The 27,793-nt window shown below is 53.3% G+C and overlaps 1 protein-coding gene and 1 long non-coding RNA gene across 7 annotated transcripts; one reads left to right on the top strand and one right to left on the bottom strand.

Moving 5' to 3' along the window:
* Positions 1 to 7,957: 7,957 nt before the first annotated feature.
* On the top strand, positions 7,958 to 20,422 carry LOC138118257 (uncharacterized). Of its 5 annotated transcripts, XR_011155059.1 has the most exons (7): positions 7,961 to 8,392; positions 8,891 to 9,000; positions 15,030 to 15,112; positions 18,310 to 18,489; positions 18,741 to 18,816; positions 18,902 to 19,036; positions 19,378 to 20,422. It is a non-coding gene; the product is annotated as an uncharacterized lncRNA (long non-coding RNA). The 5 variants fall into 5 exon arrangements; XR_011155060.1 differs by having other exon boundaries at positions 7,958 to 8,392; positions 8,870 to 9,000; positions 18,902 to 20,422; XR_011155058.1 differs by having other exon boundaries at positions 7,959 to 8,392; positions 8,891 to 9,022; positions 18,902 to 20,422.
* On the bottom strand, positions 9,018 to 12,783 carry HAND1 (heart and neural crest derivatives expressed 1). 2 transcript variants are annotated; one of them, XM_069029142.1, is made up of 2 exons: positions 12,135 to 12,783; positions 9,018 to 11,567 (listed from the first exon to the last, which is right to left on the bottom strand). In XM_069029142.1, the coding sequence occupies exons 1-2, from the start codon at positions 12,639 to 12,641 to the stop codon at positions 11,469 to 11,471; spliced, it is 606 nt and encodes a 201-aa protein (XP_068885243.1). In that variant the 5' UTR covers positions 12,642 to 12,783; the 3' UTR covers positions 9,018 to 11,468. The 2 variants fall into 2 exon arrangements, with proteins under 2 accessions (XP_068885243.1, XP_068885242.1); XM_069029141.1 differs by having other exon boundaries at positions 9,018 to 11,570; positions 12,135 to 12,782.
* Positions 20,423 to 27,793: the final 7,371 nt, after the last annotated feature.

Below are 27,793 nucleotides of genomic sequence, written 5' to 3'. Positions count from 1 at the left end.
TTTTTAAGAGTAAATAAATCTGTTGGGGTGTTTTAGTAGCCAGCAGCAAAATTATTCTTTTCAAGGAAATATGGTGGCAGGTTCCATCTGTTCAGGTGTATTCACTGGAATGCTTTTGTGCCGAGGTGGTATCCAGGAAACTTTTCTTTTTTTCCTGAAATAGTCAATTGATGTTAAATGTGATCCTTGTTGGTTTCACTTCTAAAGCAATTACACTTTTTTGAAAAAAATTCTTAGTGAAGTGTGATGATGAAGAGATGTTTACCAGCCATTAGCAGTTGTTTATAAGGTGGAAAGCTTGGAGGCAAGACACCAAAGAAACAGAAGAATCTTTGGCTGTCAGACCCCATGGCCTTATAAACCCCTTGCAAATGCCTTATTACCTTGTTCTCAACTTAGCTAAAGCAAAACACCTTGAGCAACAGAAGGCTGATGGTCTTGTTGGGAGGGTCAGCCACTTGCTGGCTCCCGTGCTATGAACTGAAACCACACGTCAATTCAGTAGCAATATCCATGTTCAGGGTGCCTGTGATTCTTGAAAAGCATTTAGTGTCTAATAACCGGAAAACGCAACAATGCAATTGTCGCTGTGTACGATACCGTGCTGTGTGTTCGATTCCTTATGCTGCATGCCAAGTAAAAAAACAAAAGGAAGACTTTCCAACTTTTTATTTTAAACGTCAGAGTAAACGTGTTTGAACCTCACACTTGTGAAGCCATGAGGTGGGACATTTTCTCAGCACTTTTAGATGGGACTTGTTGGAAAGGTGTAAGACCCAAATTGCTTTGGCTGGTATGATAAGAGGTTTTTTTTTTTTTGCATTTTGCTTTTCACAGATGGGCCTTAAATTCTGTCTAGCTTTGAACCATGGAGCACAAGCCTTGGGGGCATGGAGGATGACCAGATGTCATATTATATTTATAATAGTGGAAGCTTATTTCTTACAAGCCTGCATAGGTGACATTCACCCTGGGGCAGAGGAATCGTCTCTGAACGTCTCCAGCCATTATATAGCCTAATGCAATTCCATAGCCTAGCTCAATTCTCATTGCAGACTTCCATTAACTTAATTAGAGTTCCGAATAGATCCAAAGCCATTAGTATGCAATCCAAATAATGCAGAAACATCTCTTCTGGGGTTAATTTCATCCTGTATGCTGACCCTCTGCTCACTTCAAGGGAAGAAGAAGAAATCATTGCTGGTAGTTACTGGCTTGAGCTCAACTCAGGGGAGTTGGAAGCATGCAAAGACTCGAGTCGGTAGCAACCTGATGGCTGAAAAGTGCAAATATATCCAAGGAGGCTCTGTTAGAATGCAGTTTTCAAAATTTCTGAATCTGAAAGATTATTATGTATCAACCTGAAGTAAAAGTTGCATTTAAAATTAATGTTTCTTTTGCCAGGCACTTTAGATGCTCAGCCTGAGAAAAGCAGAGGTTTGTACCACTTTTCTCCAGTATTCTGGTGTCCCAGTTTTCCTTAGAAATGTGGCTGTAAACCACTATATACCCCTGTGTGCAAGGCTTAACCAGAACATGTCAAGCCTGGCATTTCAAGTTAGTCTAAAGTGCAAGCTGGGTTCAGAGAGGCTTTGAACACAAGAGCCTAAATAATCTGCAGTAAATGGGAGTTTTCATGTGGGTCATGATGGCACAGGGAGGATGAAGCAGGACATGGCCCACAGAGAGACTGAACAAAACTCGCTTCCACAGCAGCAGCAGCAGCGTGGAGGGAGATTTGTTCTGCGTCAGCTCTTGTGATGGATGTTTTATGAGAGGGGGAGGAGGGCAAGCTGTGCACTTTACATCTTTTGGTTGAGCCAAATGTAAATACCAATGGGAGATCTTCAGCAGGAACTGCAGTTGGAGTGGTGAGGAGGGGTCTGCTGAGGGACTGTTTGTTTAAGTTCGCAGATCTCTGAACTTCCCTGGAGCACTAGAGTCACTTTGTCTCTACAGTTTAGAAACGTGGGTAATACAAGGTGGCCTCCCTTCCAAAAGGAGTCCTTGTGCTGCCCAGAGTAAGGACTGAAGAGTCCTAAAGGTGAAGGAATGTTATTTGATGCCTCACTCCTCGTGTCACTGATGCCCTTTAACCATCTCTAGCTTACCAAGTTAGGGAGTTCTCATTTTCCACTTTCGAAGTGCAAATGAACTGTTAGGATGTAAGATACTCCTTGCACTTTTCACAGCTACCCCTGGTCTTGCGTTTTGGACTTGCTTGTGAACACATCTGTTTGGGATGAATTAAATGCTTGAAGAAAGTGTGGGGAGAGGGGGAGGCTCCTGCCTTAAACCTGAACTTCCCTTGCAAGCAGCTCTGCAGGCCATCCTCTACATCAGCAGGCTCCAGGAGCCTCTGGCTTACCTGAGCTTTACCAGGGCTGGGTTTACTCCTGTCCTACCCACACCTCTGCTCCACAGCTACTGCAGGGGAGGTGGGTAGCAGGTAACTTGCAGAATGGTTTGGAGTCTTTTGGCAGGCTTACTGGGAGAGAAAACTGTGTTCCCTCTTCTGTTTCTGGCCTCCATGTGTTGTGCTGATCTTATGCCAAATGTTTTGGACACCTTGTATTTTTAACTGTGTAATATAGCTGTGTATTGTTAAAGCAACTTAGTAACTTATAGCAAAAACTGTAGAACTCATTTCTCTGAGGTGTAGGAAATGTCCTGCTTCCACTGTGTATGAGACTTTAACTCTGTACTGTCTGACAAAGATAAATTCTGAATTTCACTTTAATAAATGATCTATCTAGCAACTAGGCCCACATTCCCTTGTTTGCCTTCCTGCCCTTGGCACGGATGGTTCCAGAGCCAATGGAGTTCTGCTTTGTGTGAGTGTTTCGTGCCAGGCTTCTGAGATTCACTGTCTTTTCCTGGCCACCTCCCCAGGGCTGAAAACACTGCAGACATGGAGCAGAGAATGGCACTGCTGAGTGGGAATGCCAAGCCTGGAGTAAAATCTCAGGTGATGGGATGTTTTGTGACAAACCCATGTGGGTTGCACAGGTGCAATTCATGCAGTCTTTTGAATGCAACAAAAAGACAACTCACAAGAACGATGGAAGCTGTTGAAGAGCTATGTGCCCTTGAATTTTGGGGAGTGTTGGGCTTGTCTGTGATGGGAATTCCTCCCCTCCTGTATCATGAACAGTCTATCAAGCACAGCTTCTCATTTGATTTATGTTTCCTAATGAATCTTCTTTATGTCTAGTTCAACCCTGTGCTTCTGCTCCCTTCTCAAGAACATCCTTGGCTTCATTTCATGCATGATTTATAGCTCCTGTTGTCCAGAGTCAAACCTGCGTGCCCAGCTGACAAGGTGGGCGCTGCTCCAGAGCAATGCTGACGTGGAGCATCCCAACATTCAAGATTCTTTCCCATTAAGTGAAATTTAATTCAGTTTAATTTTTTTTTCTGATATTCCTCTTCCTCCTGACCATCAGTCTTACAGGCAAAGGTGCCTCACTTTTTTGCAGCACTGAAGAAGCAAGTGAAAAAAGCTGGGACTTGAGTACTTGTTCATCTGAACTCTGTCATGGTGTTTCCAAAGGCTCTGCTGGCACTGGTTGAGTCATGCTTTTGGCCTTGATTTTTTGCCTGGAAAGAGGTTGTAGTGTAGCTTTTCACACACTTGGACTCTCACAGGGGAGGATGATCAGATGTTGAAAGCTTTACACCCAAAACAGAGCCCAGTGTCCCTAGTGCCTGCCTTCGTGGATGTGTCTGGAGGCCTTAATGAACCAGGATAATTTTGGAATCTGCTGCCATGCCACACGAGGTTGTCCCTGCCTCAGGGAGCTTTCAGCTGAGAAAGGCAAGACCAGAGGTGACACAGGTGGGCACTGTGGAACAAGGAGCAAGGGTGGATCCTGTCTCACAACCTGTGTGCTGTCGAGGGGTTTTAGGAGGTGTCAGGAGAAAGTCCTCAGGTGAGGAGGACAAGGGCAGCATACCCCAGTGGAAGGGGAAAACTTGTCGTTTGCATTCCCAAATTGATGAGTGGGGGTCTCTTCTGCCAGCACAGTGAGAATGAGAGGAGGGCTAAAGGAGGACAGCTGTAAGCAGCAACCTGTTGTGCAGGTGTTAACTTTAGTGTGAGAGGGTATAATGGAAACTTCTGATAGGAATACACCCTGACAGTTAATCTGTTATTCATTACTCTATAGTAACGAATAACGCTACTTAATCTCATGTTTGCTCCCTGCCAAGAAACCCACAGAAGATTTCAAACTCGAAACCAAGGTGGAATCTGCTCAGTCTTTTTAACTTACTCACACTGAGAAACAGCAGATTGATCTGAGGGCTGAGAAGTGCACGTCCCTCTCTGCACTCCCGGCTGCCGTGCGAGGGCAGTGTTAGCTCGGGAACCCGGGAGGGGGGATCGCTGCCCCTCCGAGCCCAGGGCAGCTGCCGGGGGCACCGGGGCCGTGTCCCCATCCTGAAGATGCTTCCTTGGCAGGAGCTGGCTGTGCTTGTCAGAGACCGGAAGCAGGATTATGCTGTGCTGGGATGTGGAGATCATAAAAACGGTTTGTTTGGGTTTTGAGGGTTTTTTTCGTGGTTGGACATTGAAATTGAACACGTCCGATCCTCTGCGTGAGCCGTCCTTGCAGCCTTGATGGAAACCAGGCGTTGCTTTCCCCGCTCCCCAGCAGAAAGGGCAGCACAGAGGACCAGGGAAAAATGTGAATGTGGATTTAATGGTTTTGTGTCTTAGAGATGTGGCTGTGCAGGAGGAGTGTGGGGGTGAGACTCATGGTTTGCTTCCTTTCCTTTCCTTTCCTTTCCTTTCCTTTCCTTTCCTTTCCTTTCCTTTCCTTTCCTTTCCTTTCCTTTCCTTTCCTTTCCTTTCCTTTCCTTTCCTTTCCTTTCCTTTCCTTTCCTTTCCTTTCCTTTCCTTTCCTTTCCTTTCCTTTCCTTTCCTTTCCTTTCCTTTCCTTTCCTTTCCTTTCCTTTCCTTTTTTTTTTTTTTTAAATTTCTCCTCTATCCAACAAGGGATAACTGCACAGTTCCACCAGCACTGAGACTCACTTTGCCAGGAGCTGGAGTCTATGTCACATCTTTTATCCTTGCAGGTAGTGCTGGCTTCTTCCCTAAGAACCTGAAAAACCCCCAGTGTGCTTTTAGTTAATGGCTTTTGGAGCTTTCTCCAGGATCTCTTCCCTTTCTATGTTGCAGGAAGTACTCCATGATCAGCCCAGCACCTTCAGCAGGAATACCATGGTGCTGTGGGGAAGAGGGAACTGTCAGGTAGCTGAGGTGGCTCTGCTGCTTCTCCTACCGCAGATACGGACTGCCAGGGGCCAGAGCACAGTGACGGGCACTCCATAAGCCCTGTGTCTCTCCCTGGCCTTGACACCTGCAGGGGCCAAGCCTGTTGTATCCAGCTCATTTGCACCTCACTTTGGTGTCTGGGTTCTCAGCAGCTCCTGCACCCAGCCCAGCAGCCATGGCCTGAGAGGAAGCCCAGGTGAGCAGAGGAGGGTGTTCCAGGGTTCCTGCAAGCTTTGTGCACTAACTCAAACTCTTAACTCCTTCCCACGCCAGGAGCTCCTGGCCAAGGCAGTTAAACCAGCCTGCTCTGGCCCCTGCTTTCCCCTCCACTGCTCCTGCAGGTCACTCACAGGCCATGAGAATTTTGTCAAGGTAGCTGCAGTTTGAGGAAAAAAAAAACCTTTTCCTCTCAATTCCTCAGCTTTCAGCTGCTGGTGATGCCATAAATTCCCCTACTTCTCTGGTTACTGTAAAGTCAGTCAGGGTGGTCAGGACCTGAATTCCTCACACAAGCAGGGGGAAAGGAAACAGCAAAAAGGGCCTTCCCTGCCTTGGGGATCTGTCACGGTGAGGCTCCAAGTGTGTGCTCCTGCTCTGCAATCCCTCTGCTCGTAGGTAACTGCCTCTCACTCCCCTCTCACCAGTGCACACCCTCCTCCTAGCCTGCGCTTCCCACATCTGGCTCCTTGGCCCCTCTGATCTGCAGGCTCCTGGAGCTGCAACATCTCCAGGTTTGGAGTAACCAGGAGAGACAGAGCTCATCCAGCATCACAGAGCTGTAGGGATGGCACTTAGTGCTGCTGAGCAAAGTGCCCAGCTGGCTTCACCCCCTGCCCTGAGCTGTACAGCACTGGTCCTCCACCAGTCCTTCCATGCTGGGCCTTAAATCCAGCTGCTGTAGGAGACACAAGTGGGCTGATAAGCCACCCCACACCACCCACCCTCAGCTGAGGGCTATGCTGAGATGTTGTGGGAGGTCAGTGGGAAATTGGCAGTGAGGTGTTAGCACTGCCAGAGAAGGTGCTTGCTATGGGCATTGCTCCACCACTGAGCAGGACAAGAACAGGTCATTCTGCAGAAAGCTGTGGTTCTCCCAATCCTCTGCACTGCAGAAAGCCTTCATGGAATAAAGGAGCAATGCAGGTTGGCTTTGGAGAGGTAAGGATGTGGGATGGATGATGAGTTTGTCCATTTTTTGAAGGATGGTCTTGGGAAGGCTGGCCCAAGGTGCAGGGTTCTTGGTTTTTTCCCCAACACAGGCAGCTGCATGGAAGAATATACCCTGGGAAGAGCTCAGTGCCAGCAGACCCAGGCAGGGACTGCCATAAGGGTGAAAACCCAGAGACTTCAGATTTGGTTTAGAAAATAAAATAGAAGCGAGAAAGTAAAAAAAGTCAGCCTGCATCTACCTTGTAGCTGCAGAATCTTCCCGTGCTTGGACATCATTTCTACAGCTATGGATTAGAAATGCATCTTCTCTTTAAATGGGTCTCAGAATCACGTGACGCCAGGAGCATGGAGATTTGAGGAAGAGCTATCGCATGTCATGAACTTTGCGCCTGGGCGGGGCCTCGGTTGGGCAGAAAACCTTCCCACCTGAGCAGTGCTGCCAGGAGACAGTCTGACTCAGGAGCCAGCAACTGGGCAGAGAGGCTCCGAGTGTTGGGAGAGGATCAAAAAGCTCCCCTGGCAGTAAATCTTTCACCTGCCATGTGACTCACTGGGGCTTGTGGCCATTCCTCCGAGGTCGGCCCCGGGTCAGGATTTCTCCTGTCTCTTTAGCCCCCAAACCTGGAGATTTTTGCCTTATCTTTGACGCCATCTTGACACTGAAAACAAATTATGGCCCAATTACCCTTACTCAGAGGGGCTGGGGCTACCTTAAATGGCCACAACTACCAGGCGCTTCCTTAAGAGCGGTAATTAGTGGGGCGTGGGATGGGGAGGGGGCAAGGACTGGGGGTACCCCTGGCATGAGGCTGCCCTCGCTCCCCTGTTTGCCATGGCAGGAGGGGACATCCCATCCAGCCCCTTCCCATCCTATCCCATTCCATCCCGTCCTACTCACTCTGGCCCGGCCCTGCTGCTCCCTTGGGCTCCGCAGAGGCGAAGCAGAGGTGGGGCTCGCTGCCACCGTGGTGTCCGGGCTGGGGGCTGCCCTGCCCCCTGCCTCCCCCAGCCCTGTGTCACCGGCTGGGGCCAACCCAGAGGGGCCCCGTGACGGGAGGCAGCAGCCCTGGCCCTGGCCGTGACCTTCGGGACGACCTCGAGTGAGTCCCTGCCAGGGCTGGGGGCTGGCTGTGCCTCTCATTCCAAACTGGGACATTTCCATGTTCACCCCGAGAAACGCGGAACAGCAGCATCACAGCTGAACTGCCGTAACAACCGACCTGGAACTTCTAAAATTTCTTTTTCTTCCCGTCTTTCCATGTCATTACACCGCCCTCTGCTCTGCTCTGTCCCTGGGCATTCCTTGCCCAGGGTTGTGCTCTCTGCCTGAACCCAGCAGCTGTTTTGGGAGCTGGCAAATCCAGCCTGCAGCCTGGACAGTGCTCATGGGTGATCGGGTCTGGGTGTTTCTTTGCGCCCCCCCCCTTTTTTTTTTTTTGTCAGATTGGTATTTTATTTGGCTCCATCCTGTCTACCGAGCTGTCCAGTGTAACCCTTCCCTTGCTGCTTCTGAGATAAGAATAGGCTCCCCCGAGATCAGATAAACAGGCCCATAAATACCTACAACAACAAGAAACAGAGTCTGGGCTTGGCAGGAAAGGAGGGGGGGGGGAAAAAGGCAAAAAAAGAGCCATTCCTTTGCACGCCAAAGCGGGGGTGCAGAGCGAGTGGTGGGAAGCGCCCGACAGCCTCCTTGCCCACAGCACTCGCCCCCTTGGCCAGACAGGCAGCCAGGGGCCAAGCAGGGCTGGCAGCAGGGTCCCCTGCAGTGTCCCTCGTGGCTGGATTCCAGCGGCAGGGAGCCTGGCACGTACGGTGCTGCCCCGGGGCCAAGCGATCCCTGCGTGCGTGTTCCTCTGCCCGGGCAACTGCCGGCCGCAGCCTGCGTGCCCCGAGCCAGCTGCTTCCCAACGGCAACAAGTTCACGGCAGGGTCGAGCCGAAGGTATGTGCACGGCCCTCTCCCCTGACCGATGAGCTAGGCCCTTCGGTAGCCAAAAACTCAAAGCTGGTGGCCAAACCGTTCTTCCAGTCCGTTCTGGTGCCGGCGGCACCGGGAGCTCTGCCGCTGCCTGCCGGAGGCTGCCGGGACGCCGCTCCCAGCCGTGGTTCGCTGCCGGAGGAAGGGACACTGTCCCTGTGCAGGGCTCCCATTCCCCTGAAGCTCCTCTTCCTTTGCGGGTGAAAGGGGCGACTCCATCCTAGGCTGGCACAGGCGCTGAGCTGGAACCTCGACTCCCCTTCCCGGCCCCGGAGTGGCGGAGCCGCCTGAGCGGTGCCGAGCTGGGGACAGAGCTCGCCGCTTGCAAATGCAGCCCTTCCAAAGCGTTGTGAGGAGCGGGGAAGCCCGAGACTACAGGAATTGTTTAGTGCCTTTTTTTTTACCCACTCTCCCCCCAAATGCTGAGCCACTATCTCACAGGGAAACCCCCTTGCTGGGCAGGGAAATCCTCTGCAGCCGTGGAAACGGAGAGCGCTTTCACTTGCAAAATCCCGAAGGAACAGCGGAGGCTGGCACAGAGGACACCTTCCCCAGAAGTTTGCAGCCAGCAGGTACCACCACCAGAAACCTGTGGTAAGAAAAGCAAAAATCCTGCGGATGCAGGCAGAACATCGCCCTGGCTGTGCAGGGTGCCCCTTCCCAGAAGCAAAATTGGAAACACGTAAGGTAAAAACCAGCGGAGGTTTTAGGTGCGGTGAAAGGTCCACAGGCTGCGAGCGATGTACCAGATAGAGCCTGGTGTGACGGCACCGAGGACACGGTTCCCGTGCAGAGTCACCTTTGCCTCACAGCAGAGCAAGTCCCAAGTCCCCGTTTAACCCTTTCCCTCACCTGCTGCCGAAGGGCAGCACCGATTGGTGCTGTATGGATACAGGGATACTGGCTGGCACATATAAACAGGACGGGGGCTGGACACATTTATGGGGCGCTGGATTATAGTCTCAGTGACAACTTGGGAGCTTTCCCATAAGAACCCAGCCCTTTAGGAGACTGAAACTTACACATAAAATGGGATCCTTGGAACTGACTTTCTGTACGGGGTTTTTTTTTTGTTGTTGTTGGTTTTTTGGTTTGTTTTGGTTTTTTCTCCCTTGAATGTGTTTGGTTTTGGGAGTGCCCTACTCCACTCATGGAAGTGGTAGCATGCTAAACTTGTTATAGCTCAAACAAAAAAAGTACCACTGCGGGCGGGCACTGCTCTTCTCAGGCAGTCAATTTTCATCTCACCCTCGCTCAAAGAGATCAGAAATGGATCGGGGCAGAGAAGGCAGCCGTGCAGCGGCTCCGGGGTGAGGAAAGGCTGATTCAAGCAGCTGGATCCTTCTTCATGAGAGTTAATTACTCTGGCTGTACCCCCCAGTGTTTGTGTGTCCCTCCATCTGTATTTGCACACATGCACAAAATGATTATGAAACCCAAGCTGCTTCCCCACGGCTGAGCTGGGGTATTCTTGGTGTGTGCGGCCACACAAGCACAGACTGATCGATGTGTTGGTATTTTACAGAGGTAGCATCATTATTTCTATTCCTTTAGTCGCAATCAAAAGCTTGGTTTCAAACAGAAAATGTAAACGTCCCTGCTGTGCGCCCTCAGATTAGCCCTAGAATAATGTCCAGATTTACCCGTGCTGTTTTTCTTTGCCCCAAGCAGCCGCCCGAGTGTCAGGGTTTATCCCGGTGTTGCTGGGAACGACAGCGTGGCCAGGCTGGGAAGGCTCTGAGCCCATGCACGCACATGTTGGAACTCTTTGGTAAGAGCACCGTGTCTGCACAGTGTGAAGGAATGAGGATTTGGCTTTAATTATTAAGGATTATTAAGGATTTATGCCTGAGTGGTGACAGAGGTGAATTTGGGCTGCATGAGCGTTGCTGTGTCTGAGGCTGGTGACATCCATCGTGTTCAGATGGCGAGGAGGGGACGCTGCTCCTTCGAAATGTGGCCGAGGCAGCGCCTAACAGAGGATCCCTGTGAGAAAGTGCTGCCGGTGCCAGAGCCAGGCGAGCTGCCCCGGCAGGACACGGGAGCCGAGCCCTGGCTCTCTGCGTGGCAGCAATAAAGCCTGGGGCTCCACAGCTCTACGGTGCCATCCAGACGCTGTAAAGGCCTGATCCTGCCATCCTTCCTCAAGCCAAATACGAGTCCAGTCCCTCTAGAAGGTCTCCTGGGTAGGGAGGGAAGGGGTTGTAGGGCAGGGGCAGAGTTCGTGCCCTGGGGGAGGCTGCGGGTACACGTTTGCAGAGCTCCACCAGCTCCTGAGGTGAGCAAGCATGGCATAAACAAGTCTCAAAGGATCCCGAGCTCCCCAAGGAGGAATTCCCTCACATGGATCGGCCCCACAGCAGGGTACTGACTTCAGGGATGTCCTTAATCCCGCAGCATCCCTGTGGGCAGCGCAGGGGACCTGGCCAGAGAAGCACGATTGCCGGAGCAGGGGAAAGCAGAGGGCTTAGACCCGAGGCCGTTTGCATAAAGTTTAAATTTTATTTTATTAAAAGTTTTTTTTTTTTAGCTATTCAGTTTTAAATACGTGGTGTGGCGCGCTCGGTCCCTCGGGAAGTGGTCATGCAGATCTGAGGTAGAAAACCCGGCACAGGAGTGTTCCCAAATGCACCTCTAGGTAGTTTCACCGCAGCCACACGTGGGTCAGGCAGCGGACGGGGAGAGGGGATCGGGGGCTCGTATTTACAATAGCAAACGAATCGAACCGTTCCAGTCCGGCCCGGCACGGCAGGAGCCGCCGATCGCTGCTGGCAGCGGGAAGGAGCAACGATTACTGCAAATGCGGGAAGGGGACACGGGGAAAGGGCCCGGCTGGTCCCCGCTGCCGACGGAGCGGGCAGGACCCCAGCCCGCAAAGCGCTCTCGCCTCTCTCCCGCGGAGCATCCGTCCGGGCGGGGGGCAGCCGGGCCGGCTCCCCGTGTCCTGAGCCTGGATGGGCTCCGGGGCCGGGCTGGGCTCTCTCCGTCATTGCACATGGAGGGGCGGGCGGGGAGCGCCGTCAGGGCGGCGGGGCAGCTCTCAGGGGTTCAGTTCCAGAGCCCAGACCTGCTGGGGCCAACCAGTCCGGCCCTTCAGCTTCTTCTCGCCGTGACCCAGAGGCTGCGAATAGACCTCGGGCTGCTGCGGGAGAGGAGACGGGGAGAGGAGGGAGAAAGGAGCGATCAGGAACGGAGCGGGGTCCCGGGCCGCCCGCCCGCCCCTTGCGCCTGCTGCAGGGCTGCAAGCGAGCGGCTTTGCCAGCCCGAGGACAAAGAGGGGCTTTAGGGGTCCCCACCCTGCCACCCGCCCGCTGCAGCACGGGGAGAAGCGGCCGCCCTTGCTCCAAATCGCTCCTGCGCCCGCTCGTCCTGGGAGAGCTCCCGGGAGAGGTAAAGGACAGACCGGGGGAGGCTCCGCCGCGGCCAGTCCCGGCCCCGGGGGCTGATCCCTCGCGGAAAGTGCTCGGAAGCCCACCCGGCCCGTCGGGCGGGCTATTCTCCGACGAGTTTCCCTCCAACGATTTATTATTATTATTATTATTATTATTATTATTATTATTATTATTATTATTATTATTACGCTGGGGGAAAAGGCTCCCGCGAGGCCGGGAGAGTTTAGAGGTTTTTTTCCCCCAAGCCCGGCGGTTTTTCCCTCCCGCTCCTGGCCCACGGAGAGCAGGGACGCAGGTCCCGATCCGCCTCTTACCGTCTCCCTTTTCCTCTTGTTCTCCCTGCCGTCCGTCTTCTTGAGTTCTGCTTTGAAGCCCTCGGTGTCCCCGGGCTGGCTGTCCTTGGCCAGCACCTCCATCAGGTAGGCGATGTAGCTGGTGGCCAGGCGCAGGGTCTTGATCTTGGAGAGCTTGGTGTCGGCGGGCACGTTGGGGATGCACTCGCGGAGCTCGGCGAAGGCGCTGTTGATGCTCTCCGTCCTCCGCCGCTCCTTCTTGGGTCCCCCGACACCTTTTCGCCGTCCCAGGCGGCCGCTGAGAGCCTCCAGCCGCCCCGGGCCGGCCGGGCCGTACTCGGCGGGGCCGTAGTTAGGGCTCTGCCCGGCGAGCTCGGGGGTCCCCTCGGCCGGGTTGAGCACCCAGCCGGGGAAGTAGGCGCGCTCCTGGTGGCACCGAGCCGCCGGCCCGAAGAGGAAAGGGTCGTGCAGCATGTGGTGGTGATGGTGGTGGTGGTGGTGATGCTGGTAGCCCCCCACCAGGTTCATGATCCGCTCCGCTGGCCCCGGGGGCCGCTCAGCAGCGCTCCATGGCCGGGCGGGAGGCGCTCCCCGCCGGGCAGGCGCGGCGGGCTGCGGGGAGCGCGGCTCCGGCGCGGGGCTGCGGTGGCGGAGGCGGCTGTGGGGTTTGGGGTGGGGCGGTCGGGGTTTGGGGTTTTGGATTTGTTGTTTGGGGTTTTTTTAACCCCTTCTGGAGCCTCCCGACCCGGCCTTTATATAGGGCCGCGGCCCCCCCGCCGTGGAGCCAATGGGCAGGGGAGGATGCGCGGGGGCCCCGGGGGGAGCGGGGCGGCGGAGGGGGCGTGCGCCGCGCTCCGGGCTCGGGGGTTTGGGCTCACACCTCCGCCGCTTGCCCTCGGTCCCGCCTGCTCCTTGCTTTCAGGGAGAAGGGCGTGAGGAAGACCAGAGGGCCACCTCAGCCCCTGTCCCGGAGCGCTTCGATCCCCGCTGCCGGGGCGGGGGTGTCCGAGCCCCCCGAGAGCCGCCGCGCCCGGCCGGGGCACGAGAGGCGGCAGCGGCGCGGGGGAGCCCCGGGCCGGGCCGGGCCGGGCCGGAGCGGACCGTGTGCGTACTCCGGGGCCGCAGCGACCCGGGGACAGTCTGCTTCCTACGCACCGAGTCCCCACGCGGGACAGGCCCGACCTCGCGGGAGCGGAGCGCGGGGAGGCGGCGGGGCCGGGTGGGCAGCGCGGGGTGCTCGGGGCCGCACCCGGAGCCGGGGGATGGGGAGACAAGGGGGCGAAGGCATCGGAGTGAGGTCGGGCTGGGCCCCCCTGGGGTTGGGGGTGGCAGGGTTGGGGTGTAGGCTCCCTCCCTGTGCATGGGGTTCCTGGCCCACGCCTGCTCCGTGCGTTGCACAACTGCACGGGGATGTGCACTGCATGCCTGTACAGCACACGCCCACGCTGTGCAATGCACGCTGCACAAATCCACGCTGCACTTGTGTTGGTTACACCACGCACTGCTGCTCACACCAATACACTGGACACGTTGCCCACATGCACCACAAAGATGCTGCACCCACCACGCACTCCACAAACGCGTCACACACGTGCACCCATATATGTTACATACACCAGCAGCACGGATGTGCTACACACACAATGTCCCCGTAAGTATATTACACACACACATATGGCACACGCACACCTATCACACACGTGGCTTATAAACACATGTCTGTGTGCTGCTCACCCGTGCACAGACACTGCATAGATGCTTAAATATATAAAAATGATATTGTCCATGCACACTGACCGATTTACAACAGGGAGGTGGGGACCTGCCCTGTGTTTCCCTGTCCCAGCATGGCCACGGACGGGCTGGGGGGACCCGCTGAGGTTGGGATTTTGTACTTCACTGCAGCCCCAAACTCAAGCCCAGGGTGGGGCCCTAAAGAGGACAGCACGTCCTGCTCCTCTCTGCACCCATGGGAGACAGATCCCCAGGAGGATGCGTCCCAGAGCTCGGGCTTCACCCCCAGCCCTGCCTGGTGACATTGGGGCCGACCCCTGCTCTTGCTGCAGTGACTCCCAGTGAGGACAGGCTGGGCACGGCAGTGGTGATCACAGCACGGCGGGGCAGGAAGGGGCTTTGGGCCCAAGGTATGTTAGCGATTAACGGCGCTTTCCAGCGATTCATCTTGCAGCGGAGGGTGGAAACGTTGGAGGGTTGTTTGCAGGCGCTTGTATTAATCATCCGGGCTAACACACCATTAACGTCCTCCTGCATTTTAAAGATGACAAATTTTATTTGACTTCTCTCAATCACGGTTCCCGGGCGGATTCGGGAGCCACTTAAATGCCTCGGATTTTCCATCGTTAGCTGTTACAAGGCGAGTTGCAAAGGCAGGAGGCTGGGGGGGCCGGGGCAGGGTGCAAGCAGGTCTCCGGTTCTGCCGGGCCCCGGCGGCTGGGGGGGAGCGGCCGTGCCGGATCTGCCCAGCTTTGTTCCCCCCTGCTTTGTTCTCAGCTGCTGCAAAGACCCCCCTTCCCCACCCCCTTTAAACAAGCGCCCTGCAAACATTTGCTAGTGATTATTCTCCCGTTAGAGCCAGGCCTTGGGTAGGGCGTCATGTCCCCGATTTCCTTCAAAACAGCCGTGGTTGGGTGGGATCCCCGAGCCCGGCTCATCGCCGGTGGGAGCCAGTGTCCAGCTGGGAGAAGTTCAGGGGTCCCACTTCATGCCTCACCCCCTCCATGCTGGCAGAGCATCACCTGTGGAGCCCTGCTCCTCTTAGAAACCCCAGGCTCCTCACTGAGCTTCTCTCCAACCCTGCAAACTTCCAGACTAGAGTCTGTGCCACCAAACCCCACCTCTAGAAACACCCCTCAAAAATACCCTTTTCATCCCTGTATCCCTGTATGCATTGCACAGGCCACTTACAGCCACATCCTGCTGGGAGCTGTCACCTTGAGCCGTGCACCAGAGTCACCTCCAGCCTCCAGCTGCCGAGCCAGGTAAGTCCAGCCCAAGCCTGGGCATTCTCTTGCTTAATCCACCCCCTGATGGAGGTCCCTGGACTCTGCAGAGTTTGGAAGTGCTCAGCTGAGCAAATAGTGGGACCAGAGGGTTGATTTTCCTTTGGAAAATCATTCTAATCTTTCATGTTTTAATAAAATAATAAAACCGGAGCCCTTTTCATGCCGACACCTTCTAAATCAAACCAGACTGCCTTTGTCATGGCGTCCAAATTTAGCACTTCTCAAACTTTTGGTGAGTTTCTTTAATTTCACATCTCCCCACTCGCACGGGGGAGAAAACGCCGGGCAGTTTGGATTAGGCGATTTATGGCTGGCATGGCAGGAGGAACCACGTTTCTCTCCACCTGTTTTCCTTCAAATCCTTCCCAGAGAAAGATTTCCTGTCCTCATGGCCAGGCAATGGTGAGGGGGCCAATGCTGCATGTTGGGAGTGAGGTTATCCCAGGTCTCTGTGAACCCCAGCACCCCAAACCCAGGTGGAGCCACCACGCTCTGCATCCATCCCCATTTCTGGGACGGGAGCTGAGGTTTTGGCCCTGGCCCCTCAGCCACCTCCTTATCAGCGCCCAGCGAGCGGCAGCCCCGGGTGTCCTGTGACTTTGACGCCAGCTCTGCTCCCCCCCTCTGGCTCCCTTATCTAAATAGGAGCGTAAATCAGGGCCTTGGCAGATGCCCTGGCAGGACAGGGACTCCATAAAAAGGGGCTCTGCTCCCGCTCTGTTTACATTGCAGCCCCATAAAATATTCCCCTTGTCTTCCTTGTTAGCATCTCCCTGCAGCATCCCGGCACCCTCCTGCACCCCCCACCCCAAGCTCCACTGCAGCCCCAGGGTGCAGCCAGGAGGGTCCCAGCCCTGTCACCCCACAGCCCCACACCACGTCCCCCATCAGGTTATGCCCAGGGTACCTCCTCACTTGGCCACGGCCTTCGATCCCCTCCTCAGCCACTGCAGGCGCAGAGCAGGGCTGAGCCAGCTCCCCTGGGCAGCTGGGTTGTGTCTAAAGGTGCCCCTGGGTATTTATAGCACTTGCCTGAAATAATGCAATAATAATCACTCAGCACCTTCCTAACAGTTCTGCTCTCAGAGGCCTCAGGGGATGGTGGCAAAAACCCTTGGGAAACTGAGGCATGAGCAGAGTCTGCTTCAAGGAGAGCTGCAGAGAGCTGCTCTGGGGGATTATTTTCCTCCTGGCAATGTGAGGAGCAAGAGAACCTGCAGAAGTGAATGAAATCAAGTCAGTTTGATCAGCAATGAACTCAGCCCTGGGGTCACATCTAGGCTGGGCTGCAAAAGCCCACTCAGGGCATCCCTCTACCCCAGCAGGGTTTGCCACATGTGTCCTGCTGTGCCAGCATGGGTTTCATAGGGGTGGGAGGTGCTGGGGTGCAGCAGAGCTCATGCTTGCTGGTGCCCATGCTCTCTTGTGCCCACACACTGCCTGAGTGCCCCAGACTACCTCACTGGGCTGCTTGATCCTACATCAGCATCACAGGAGCGACTCCAAGTGGGGTTCAGTCTGTTAAAGCCCCACAGAAGGAGCAGGAGGAACTGGGGGTGAGCACGGTGCTGTGCCTGGATGTTCCTGTTCTCAGCAGCAGCCCACAGCATCTCCTCTGTCTACACCCCTCCCGTACCACCCCTATGGCAACACAAAGGGTGACTGCAACCATTGCCCCTCAAGAAATACCATCTATTTATGGCCAAACAGCCACTGTCTTGCGTGGATAAATCAAGAGGAAAACAAAGCTTTACGGAAAAAAGTATTAAATTTTCCATGTGCTCCTGAAGGGATGGGCCAGGCACTCGCTGTTTATTTTTTGGGCTCTCTCTTTGCTAGTACTGTAAGTGACACTGTGTTTACAAAAGTTTTTATGTCATCAGAGCAAAGTCACAGCTCAGCTTCCTCTCCTGTGTATTTTATGTAGATGGATGTGTCTGTGAGGAACATTCAAACTAAACAGAGAGCTGGTTTATAGGAAAATGTATTTATTTGAAAAATCGTAACTCACAATTTCGGCAAAACCGGGCTCCACATTTATTGCTGCTAATGGGGTGTGGCGGCCATAAATTAACCTAGAAAATTGCTGCGGCCATTTCAACAATGGCTCATTGTGCTGATAGAACAGCAGCTCCCCAAAGACGGCTCATGTCAATTTGCAATTAGGTTTGGATGCAAACAATAGGCAAAGGGAAGGTAACAGCAGCCTAACTGCTGGAACCAGCCCCAGAATCATTCCTCTAGGCTGGCATGGGTGCTCTGAATCTCACTTAAAACAGAGATGTTCCCTCATCTGATTGCCCTGGAAATCAGTGGAAGGAGGCTCCACCTGCCATAAGGGGAATTTCTATTTATATTACATTACCTGTCATAGGCACGTAATTGGAGATGACAGAAAAATCCAGCCCATGAGCTCTGACTGGCAGCCCAGGTGAGCCACGTGCTTGGAGAGCCTGTCCAGTTGCTCCCTGGTTGACCTCTCTTCTTGGAGGAAATTTTGCACAGAATCAGGAGTGATGCTCCTACCTTAAAGCCTCTTATTTCCCCACTCAGATTCCCTGCTGAGACAAACACTGTTCCCCAAAGCCTTGAGGCTGGCTGCTGACCCTGGGGTAGAAGCTGCCACTGTCATTCTCCCATCCTTGATCACCTGGCTCAGGGCAGGGTTTGGCTGCTGACACGTGGTGGCAGCTCTCCACTCGTGGGAAGTTGTGGAGAAGAGCTCCCAGATGATTCAGGTCCCTGACAAAAACCAGTGCCTTTCCCTCCTCAAACCACTTTCCACTCCTGAAGCAAATTTACAAGGGCTCTAAAATGTCCTGCTCCAGGGCATCAGCCAACTGCTAATGGCTGGGGATTGGGAAAGACATTTCCTCTGCTGAGAAGGATTGCATAAGCGCTTATTAAGGCAGCTCCTGGCGTCTTGGTCAAAAGCATCTGGTTTGGGGCATAGCTGGAGACAAACTGCTGGGTCTGGATGGGCAGAGCTGGACTGCTTCCAGCTTTTCCCTTGGTCAGACACGAGTGCAGGTTTGGGTCATCTCTGGTGTGCTGGTGGGGAAAGGGAGGTGGGTCATGACATGAGATGTGTCTTTCTCCCTGTCCCCCTGCTCTCCATCTCATCCTGGTGCTGCCACTGTGGGGACTTCTCTTCACACTCCTTCCACCTCCAGGTACCACGATGCCCCATGTGCATGAGGGATTTCCCTGGTCCCTGCTTACACCAGCATCCCACATTCCTTGAAAGAGGGGCTTCCCTCCTGTCCCATTGCTACAGAGACACATTGGCACAGAGACTGACACGGCTCGGTGGGTGAGCTCCTGTTCTGCACCGCGTCTGTGTGACATTGCAGGTAAATGGCTTTGTGGTGGGAAAAGGCTGCTGACAGTGGTCCAGACCACCAAAATAGGTTGGGATGCTTTTAACAGGGCTCTGCTGTGTCACAGGCTCAGTGTGATGTGCTGGCACTGCGGAGCAACCAGAGCCAGGGAACAGCATCCTGTCCATGCTTCCCTGTGGTGGGACCATGTCCTGGTATCCCAACCTCCCACCTTCCCCTCTGTGTGGATCCACATAGGATTTTTAATTCATTTTGTCTCTAAGATTTTCAGGGCAACTCCAGGTCTCATCACACAGTGTCTCATGCCAGGTCCGGCTATGCCTTCCCAGCTGTTGCAGGGTAGGAGGATGAGGACAATTAGTGGTGCCTTATTATCCTGGTTATCATTGGCTCTCTCAAAATTCCAGGTTTTCTCTCCCCTCAGGTGCAGGAGTTACTGCTCACTTCCATGGGAACAGAGGGATTGATTTTCCCTTGGTTCCCCCCACTGCATCCTGAGATGTCTGTGCAGCTGCCGGGCCAGCCATTACAGCAAGACTCTCAAGATGAGTTTTCCAAGGTTGGGTTTTTTGCAGATTGAGATGGTTTTAAGAATTAACAAGCATCTGTTAATACTTTTTTTGCAACTGAAAATTATTTGGGAGTTGGGGGTTTTAAATAATTTTAGTGCTTTTTCCCACCCTTTTCCCCCCTGTTTTATAAATGGGAGGTGTCAGAAGCCTCCCCAGGGCTCATTATTCCCCATTCCAAGCTGGGATCCAGCACCCAGCATGGCTGTGCTGCTGCCTTCACAGGCACAGGGGGAGGTGGGGGTATTTTGGGGCAAAAATGCACAGAGACACTGAGTGTCCTTTTGTCACTATGGTCCATGGTGTCACCATGGGTATCCCTTGCTTTTAGGGAGTCACAGGATGAGGACATGCTGTAAAAAGTGAATCCAGACCTCCAAAGAATAACGCTTTTATTGTATATCAATATATACAGTAAATATGTGACTCCTCCTAACATGCTCTGGAGAAAAAAACTGTCTGAAATGGAGCTTACTGGAAGGAAATAAACTGCTCCCATAAAAATGCTGATCCCTCCCTACTTCTCAAAACTGAAACAAAATCATTTGCTGTGAGCTGAAGACATTTCTTCCCTTGGCTCCTGGTTTTCCAAGAAGAGCAGGGAACATGAAGGAAAAACAAGCCTTCCCCATTAAAACACGCTTAAGCGAAACTCCAGTTTTCTCTTAAACTTTGCTTGGAAACATTTGGAGCAGCTTCGTGCGAATCAGTTCTGCTCTTTGAAAGGCCATTAAAATAAAAAACACCCAACCCAAAATAGCCATCTCTGCAAGGAGCATCTTGTTTGGACAAAAGTGGTTTGTTTTACACCGTAAATCCAAACACTCCTGGGGAAATGTTGTGAAATCCGCCGTGCTGGCGGTGCAGCGGCTCCAGGGATGTTTTGTGGGACATGCACAAAGCTGCTGGGTGCTGGCAAGGTGATGGCCACCACCAGCACTTCACTGCTGATTATCCCAGCTGCTGGAGTATCCCTGACTTCAGCACAGTGCATTTTCCATCAGGGTGAAGGCTTGTGGGGTGAGTTCTGGCAGGGAGGGATTTGTACCAGCATTCAGCCCCGCTGTGATCTTGCCCCAGAGCTCCTGTGGCCTCTCTAAAGGGCCCATCATATGCAGGAGCTGAGAACACTCACCCTGGGACAAACAAAAACCACTCTCCAACAAGGTGTTTAAACCCTTCTTAAAGTTTTTTTTTAACATGCTCCATGTTATACCTAGAGCACAAAAAAAAAAAGGCAGTAATTCCTAAGCCAGCAATATACACACCAGCAATCCTGATACTGTATTTATAGATAGATAAGAATATACTTGCCTATATAAATCAATATTTTAATATATAAAATAAAGTAAATGTAACTACGAATATAATTACAATTGCAGATGTAAATACAAAGAAATATATATATAGTGTGTGTGTACACATATATGTATTTATGGTGCTGCTCTTTCTGCTAGTGACATCAATCTGTGATTTAGGCACAAATATTTCTATCCCAGGGTCTTTGGCAGTGAAGTTTTGCCATGCAGCTGCCCCTCCTGTGCAGCAAGCCCATCCTGGTGAAGCCCTGCTGGGAGCCTAACACTCATGGAATTAGGGAGAAGTTGTTCCTCATGGATTTGAGTGAACCCCGCCAGCTTCTGAGGGAAACTGGGATTCTCTGGATGGGCATTCCTTCTCACTGTGGCTCTCCAGGAGGTAGCTGGCCCAGCAGCATCCTCTTGGTGATGCTGAAATCGTGGGGTGGAGGGTGGTGAGCCCCCAGCACCGTGTCCCCCCAACCCCAGAGCTGCACCACTGCCTTTCCTCTGGAGGGGACGAGGGGAGAAGAGGCTACACTGCTGTGAAACTGCAGTTTTAGAGGGTGGTAGCTGTTTTCTTGGGCCAAAAGGACAAGAAACATCGTGTCTGAAGATGACAGGCTCGATTTGCTGTGTCATTAACCAGAGCCGAAACTCTAGATGGGCTGGGTCTCCTGCGGGCCGCACGCTGCTTCCCGTGCCGCTGCTGAGCTCTGATTCTGCCAGATAAAGGCCTTTGCTGATGCATTTCTCTTGCTCAGACCTTGTTTTAATTCCATGGATACTATTATGCAGTCTATGGGATGAGGAAATTGTTTCTCCCCCTCTCCCACATGCATCCGTAATGGATGAATGCGCCCCCTAAAATGCACTGGCTCCCCAGCACACGTGTGCTCCCCCGGGTGTTTGCAGGGGCTTCAAATAAGCACAAAGCATAACCCTCCTTCTCACCAGGAAAAAACCCTCTCATTCCCAACCTTCCACAGCCTTGAGATCTCATGGAAATAAGCCCCAGGATCCAACCCAGGAGTGGTGTGGTGACAATGGTGTGAGGTGCAAGCGGGCAGCAGGATCAGGAAGCCCCACAAAAGCCCCATAACCACCCATCTCTCAGTCCTGGCTGTGGTTACAAACCCCATTCCAGGTTAAACGCAGCTGCTGAGACCCAAATATGGTGCATGAGGAAAGCAGCCACCAGCCAGGTGAGCTGGGCTGCAGCATTCAGCCACGCCAGGGGCTCTCCTATGCTTGTGGACACCAGAACCTAAACACAAAGCACTTTTTAAATGAACACGGGTGCTCTGGGCTCTGAGCAGCCCCTGCCTTGGCAAACAGAAAGCTGGAGGTGACAGGGCTCACACGGAGCTTGCTGGAAAGGGAGCAGTGGAGCCGGGTGTGCCGCCTGCCTGCGCCGCGTGAGCCGGCTTAGAGCACAGTAGGAAAAAATACCGCAATAGGCAAAGCATCTCCCATTTGCCCCTAAGCTCTGGCTCTTCCTGTGCTGATAACAAGCCCAGTAAATCTCCTTACAGCAGTGAGACATTTTTTCCCCTCTCCTTCCCTCCTCGCAGCCTTGTCAGACCACGCTGGCAGCTGGAACTGTAGTGGGGCCGCCCTCCTCACCCCTCTGTGGGGAAGTATCCCAAAGCATGCAGCCCCCCGAGCATCCCAGCGGGTTCCAGAGGCTCTGAGCCCTGCCCTGAGGTGTGGGAAGGAGCTGGGTGCAGGCAGGAGCTGTCTCCTCTCTAATTGCCCCCAGAGCCCTATGGCTGAGCCACTTGCTGCTATCTCAGGCCATCGCAGCTGGTGCTGGGTTGAGTCAGGAGAGATGCAGACTGATACAGACCCTCTGTCCGACTGACAGGGGTGCAGGGCAAGAGTGGAGGAAGAAAACCTGGGATACACATGTCTAAAATCTCCCTGGCCCTAGTGCTTTGGCCAAAATAGGGAGCTTAGGCAGTGAGCAGGTTCCCATCAGCAGTGTGGTGTTCAGCCCTGGGTTGGATGAGTCCCAGTGACCTGTTAGATGTGGCTCCTGACCTGGGAGAGTTTGAGCCTGCCCAAAGCCAGGCAGAAAGAGCATTGATGCTCTGAAAAAGCAGCTCTGGATGTGCTTGGCAGCAGGATGGGGTTTACTCAATCTAGGAGTTGTGGTGGCACTCAGGGCTCATCATTTCCCTTGCAGGAGATGGCCATAGAGCTGCCTCCCAATTGCTCTTTTTATGGCTGAGGGCCAGGGCCCCTTTTTGGTCCGACCACGCTGCTGTTCCCTCCCCACAGCCAGGACCCAAACTGCCCCCAGTAAATGCCACCACCCCATGGCTCAGTTGCTGCCCTGTTGGGATCTTTCTCCCTTTTGCAACAGCAAATGCTGTTCATTTTCCTCTTCCTCTCATGAATTCCTCATAAATTTCCCACTGCCGTCTCCACCAGCGCCATGTTCCCATTAAACCTTGCAGGCTGATTGCATCTGTCAGTGTCACTGTCTGGGGCTGGAATGTGTCACCCTGCTCCAGAGGAGTCATGTATTCAGCCATGGCAGAGCATTTCAGGACAAAGCACTGGGTTGGATCACGGTGGGACAGTTTTCCTGCAATGGCAAGCGCTGATCCATCTCGCGGAGCAGGGGGAAAGCACCGCCTCTGGATTCTTTCCTATTTATTTTTCCTAAACAGAGAACTGAGAAGTGCAAGAGTCACCTACCAACAGGATCCTAAACTTTGCTGGCGTGTCCTAAAGAAAGGGAGTTTGCTTTAAAAAGTGCCCAAACCTGGGAGTCTGGGGCAGACATTTTTTTCCACTGTCCCTGTCATGTCTCACCGCTTTTGTCCGGATTCTTGGGGTGCCTGGTTGATGGCAGGGGTGGCCCCAGAGCTCCATGTACTTTGGGGTCCCTGCTGTGTGGTAGCAAGGGCTGAGGCTTGTAGGGTCTGGGATGTCCACAGTAGTGGAGGAAGCAGGTACAACCCCGACCCAGCACCTCCCTGGGTCCCTGCAGGCAGCAGGGACAGGGAAACTCTGGTGGTGACTGTGCAGCAACAGTGGGGAGCAGCCAGCTATGACACTCCCATGCCCACACCACACACAGCAGGTCCCTAATGCTGAGGAGCGGGGGTCTCTTGAGTTATTAGATGCGATAATCAGACATTCAGGGTTATAACATAAAATGAAATTATGCTTCTGCTCTCATTATCCATATAAGTGTGCAGCCCATGTGCTGGGAAATACTTCATCCTGACTTTCAGGAACTTCATGTCCCCTGTTCCTACCTAAGGAGGTCTCATCTCGCAGGGATGTGTGTTTGGTGGGGCATGGAGTGAGATGAGGAGATGAAGGCACAGCTGTAACCTCGAAGACAGCCACCCTTGTGCAGCAGGAGCGAGTCATTCCTGGCACAGCAATGGACTCAACTGCCTTCCTTTGGGATACATATCCTTGGATGGTACCGTGCCATTGGGGACAGGTTTCCCATTGCTTTTCCCCAGCTACCTGTGCTGGTGTCCTCTGAGGGGGGCTCAGATGCGCTGGGAAGAGCCTCTCCCCGGGGTGCTGCCCGGTGACCTGCGTATGGTAAGGGTGGAAGAGACAGTCAGTCTGTGTTGCTTTGTTTATAAGAACATATTTGCAGTGATTGATGCCTGAGCTGGGGAAGTATGCTTGCAAGTGAGACTTTAAAACATGAATCAAACAATGTTTGGAATATGTATGCTGCTCTGTCAAACATTTCTCGGCGTTTGGAGTCTGCAGAGCCTGCGCGTCCAGAGGTACCAGTGCCTGTGCAGAGGTGTCTGCAGGGAAAGCATCCACCCCACTGTGAGGGTGAGTGTGGGCATCCTTCAGCCTCACCATCACCTTTCCACACCAGGAGACTGCTGGGAACAGTTCAGGGTTTGCACCCGTGGCCAGGGGTGCATGTGGAGGTGTCCCATTAAGCGCCGTCCGTCACGGGACATTCCTTTATGCGACGCTCCTTACTGCCAAGTTGTCCCTTGGGCTTACTGAGGAATGAAAGCGGCCCTGGAGGACAGAGTCAGCTTTCAGGCTTCCTTCCCCTCCAGATAACCCGACTGCCCGTGGAGAGAAGAAAGGTCTGGAAGGGGCGGGCCGTATCCAGATGTTCACTAAGTGCATTAAGACCCTCAGCCAGAGGAGCACATGCTTCAGGTTAAGCCCCTGAGCAGTCCCAGCTGCAGCAGTATTAATAAAGTCTTCACTTAATCGCTTACTGAATGCTCTCCCTGATAAGGGCCAGCATAGCTTATGGTGGACAGGGAACCTTCTCAGGGTTTCTCTTTGCATGTCCTGCTTGGGAAGTCCTGTATGGGCATCCCTCCACACTGGCAGCCCTGCTGTCATGCCAGCTCCTTTGCCCATGGAGTGATGTGGGTTTTCCAGTCAAGAGAGCTGCCTGCACCATAATGCAGGGATTGTGGATGTGGTCCCATACTTTCTGGAGCTCTGCTTTCTCTTCCATTCATAGCGAGGTTCCACTTTCCATTGCCCATGGAGTGGGACTGGACATGGCTCATCTTGACAGAACCAGCTGTTGAAATCACTGCCAGCTCCTGGAACATCTCTGTCCCAGCTGCTCCATTCCACTTCCTCCAGGTCTCAGGGGATACCTTGTCCTCCTTGCCCCAAAATAGCCCTCAGCCACCATGTCACCCCACAGAGAGGATCCAGACATTCCAGTTGAGGTGAGTCTCAGGAATTTGCACACATGACCTGATGGCAGGAGGTGCTGTGTTATGCTCAGAGTAGCATCCTCATCCCAATAAGCTGTCCTGGTGGGCAGATACCTGGGGTAACGCCAAGCCCACCTTTCCTGGGAAAGGGATTGGTTGGGGGCAGCCTGAGAGGAGCAGGTGCCAGCTGGCTGCCATTTACTGCCCATAAATGATGTATCCAGCCCCAAACTGGGTGAGGGCATTTGGAACAGAGAGAGACACCAGAAACTGGGCATCCCTCCAAGATGGGCAGACCTTCCTCCTCTAGGCTTTCTGCCCACTGCTGCCCATGGGGACAGCAAGTCTGCCTGTCTCATTCCTCCTCCCAGCCATTATTTATTTATTTGTTTTCCCCAGGAATCCCACAAAAAACCATTAGAAAGTCTCCTGTTCCTCCACCCAGGCACGCCACTCCTTGTGCGAAGCCTCTCTAACTGCGTGCATGGAAAACACATCCCACGAGCAGATCCCCTTCTCACGGGTCCGCTGTCGTTGCCTTTTAGCACAACGGAGATTTATTCACTCCACGGGTATTTTTAAAAGGCATTTTTTTTATAGCTGGGCTTCTCCTACTTAGGGGAGATTAGGAGATCGTATTTCATGACTTCTTGTGGATCCCCTTTCGCAGGTTCTAATGAACTATGGATGAGTGACCATGGTAATCCAGTCTGTGCAGGACCTCATTAAAGTCACCAAGGCCGTTATAATAACTGGCTACATCTGATCACATTACTCCTTTAAATCGCTGATTCCACTGGCATGTGAGAGCCTGCTCTAGCCCAGCACGGGCAGCAGGAGCTTTGCTCTGAGCTCTCACCTCATGTGCCACTAACGAGGCACAATTTGATTAACTCCCATTGTAGATTTCCCTTCACTGTTTTGCTCAGCCAACCCCAGCCAGAGCAGGCAGTGTCCCATCCTGCTGGAAGCAGGTGGATGGTACAAAGAAAGGATCCAGACATTTCCCAGTTATAAACAGAATTTTGGGAGAGGGCTGGAAAGTGGCTGTCTGGGGCCACATCCAGCCTGTGCCTGTGTGATGGCACCTGGGGAAGTGACACTTTCAACTTTTTTCACTTTTGTGAAAAGCAGCCTGGAGCAGCTCCTCGCTGTCCTGACTGGCAGCTGCTCTTGTGCTTGCCACCCCAAGCCCATGGCATCCCCACAGTGGCAGGGCTCACAGCCCCAGAGCCGTGGGATGGATCCCACCACGGAGCCCCACTAAAATGGAGCCCAGCTCTCCAGAAAAACAGGCTGCAGCCCCTCTGGCAGTGGGGTTTGCCCTCCTGCCCCACACGGGGGTGGTGGTCCTGACCCCTGCCCGTATCCCTTCCTTACTGAAAGCAGACGCAGGCAGCCCAGCAAATATCCAGAGGGGCGGGGGGGGGAGAAGAAAAAAAAAAGCCAGATCCATCTGCAAAAACCCAGGCAGAAATGTTTCTTTGTCTTGGGAAGTGTCAGCGAAAGAAATTCCCTTTGAGGGTAGGTTTGTGTTTGCAAGACTTCAAACCCCTCATCTGGACAATAACAGCTTCTGTCTGCGGGAATCGGGGCCGCGAGGTACCGGCCGAGCCTGCGGTGCTAGAGGTTCGGACAGTAATTAGGGCTCTGGCGCTGATAAGGGCGCAGAGCTCAGGCACCTTGGGCTCTGCTCATGCCAGAGCAGTGAGTGTGCATCACGCCCCGGGTGCGCAGGGCTCCGGCGGCGCGGAGGCACCGGGGGATGTAAACAACCACGGCCAGCGCTCTCCATCCATCGCTGCCGCACCCCGAGCTCAGCAAAAGCGGGGTGTGCTCAGCAAGCATGGCAAACACGTCCTCGCTGGCAGCATAGCACCAAACCTGATTTAGGAAAAGGAAAAAAAAAAAAAGGGGTTTTTTTCTTGTCTCGGCCACCCGTGCCGTGCCAAAGCCCTGCAGCTCCCGCTCAGCCGTGGGTTTGCCATAGGGCACCAGGCTCCTGCCAGCGCGTGGGTCCCTGATGCACAGGCACACCCAAACACATTCAGGACCAAAAAAACCCCCTGTGTTCTGGGTTTTACCGCTGCTGAAAACCAAGGATCTGCCTCCGCTGCCTTCTCAGCCCGCTGGCAGGGAGCCCCAGGCTGGCAGGGGCTGGTGCCAGAGCTGTGCAGCCCCAGGCTGCAGAAGAGGAGGTTGATGCACAGGACTGCAGGCAGAGGAAGGCCGCCGGGGACTTCTGATCATCTCATTAACCACGAGAACGGCAGAAAATAATTGCTCGTGGTTCAATGCAGTCCATCTGTGTGGGATTTTCTCAATAATAAGTGCATACGGCCTGGTTTTAATGTTTTTCAACGTTTTTTAAACTGAAACATTTCCTAGTGCCGAAGCCCGGGCAAAAATCAGTTCCAGCCCTGGGGGCAGTGAGGGGATTTAGAGGCACAAGTCTCAGGTTGACTTTTTAACAGGGTTCGTACAAACTATCCTGCCCATAATGCTCGTGTAATTGATGCTTTTGAATACTCCAAGGAGGCCAAGGTCCTCTGAGGCTTTGAAAGTATGTTTTACAGTACTTTCTGATGTGATATATAAAAAACCCCTGATCCTGAGTCAGGCAAGCAAAGCTCTTGAGACTGACTTAAAATTATTTACATGCACACACACCCCTTTTTAAGCGATCACACTTAAATCTTTTCAAATATTTGGTTTTTTTTTTTGTTGTTTTTTTTTTTTTTTTTTTTTTAAGAAAAGCTGA

This window comes from Aphelocoma coerulescens, chromosome 13 (genome assembly GCF_041296385.1).
Source record: "Aphelocoma coerulescens isolate FSJ_1873_10779 chromosome 13, UR_Acoe_1.0, whole genome shotgun sequence".
Taxonomy (NCBI): Eukaryota; Metazoa; Chordata; class Aves; order Passeriformes; family Corvidae; genus Aphelocoma; species Aphelocoma coerulescens.
This window is presented reverse-complemented; position numbering and strand designations above follow the sequence as displayed.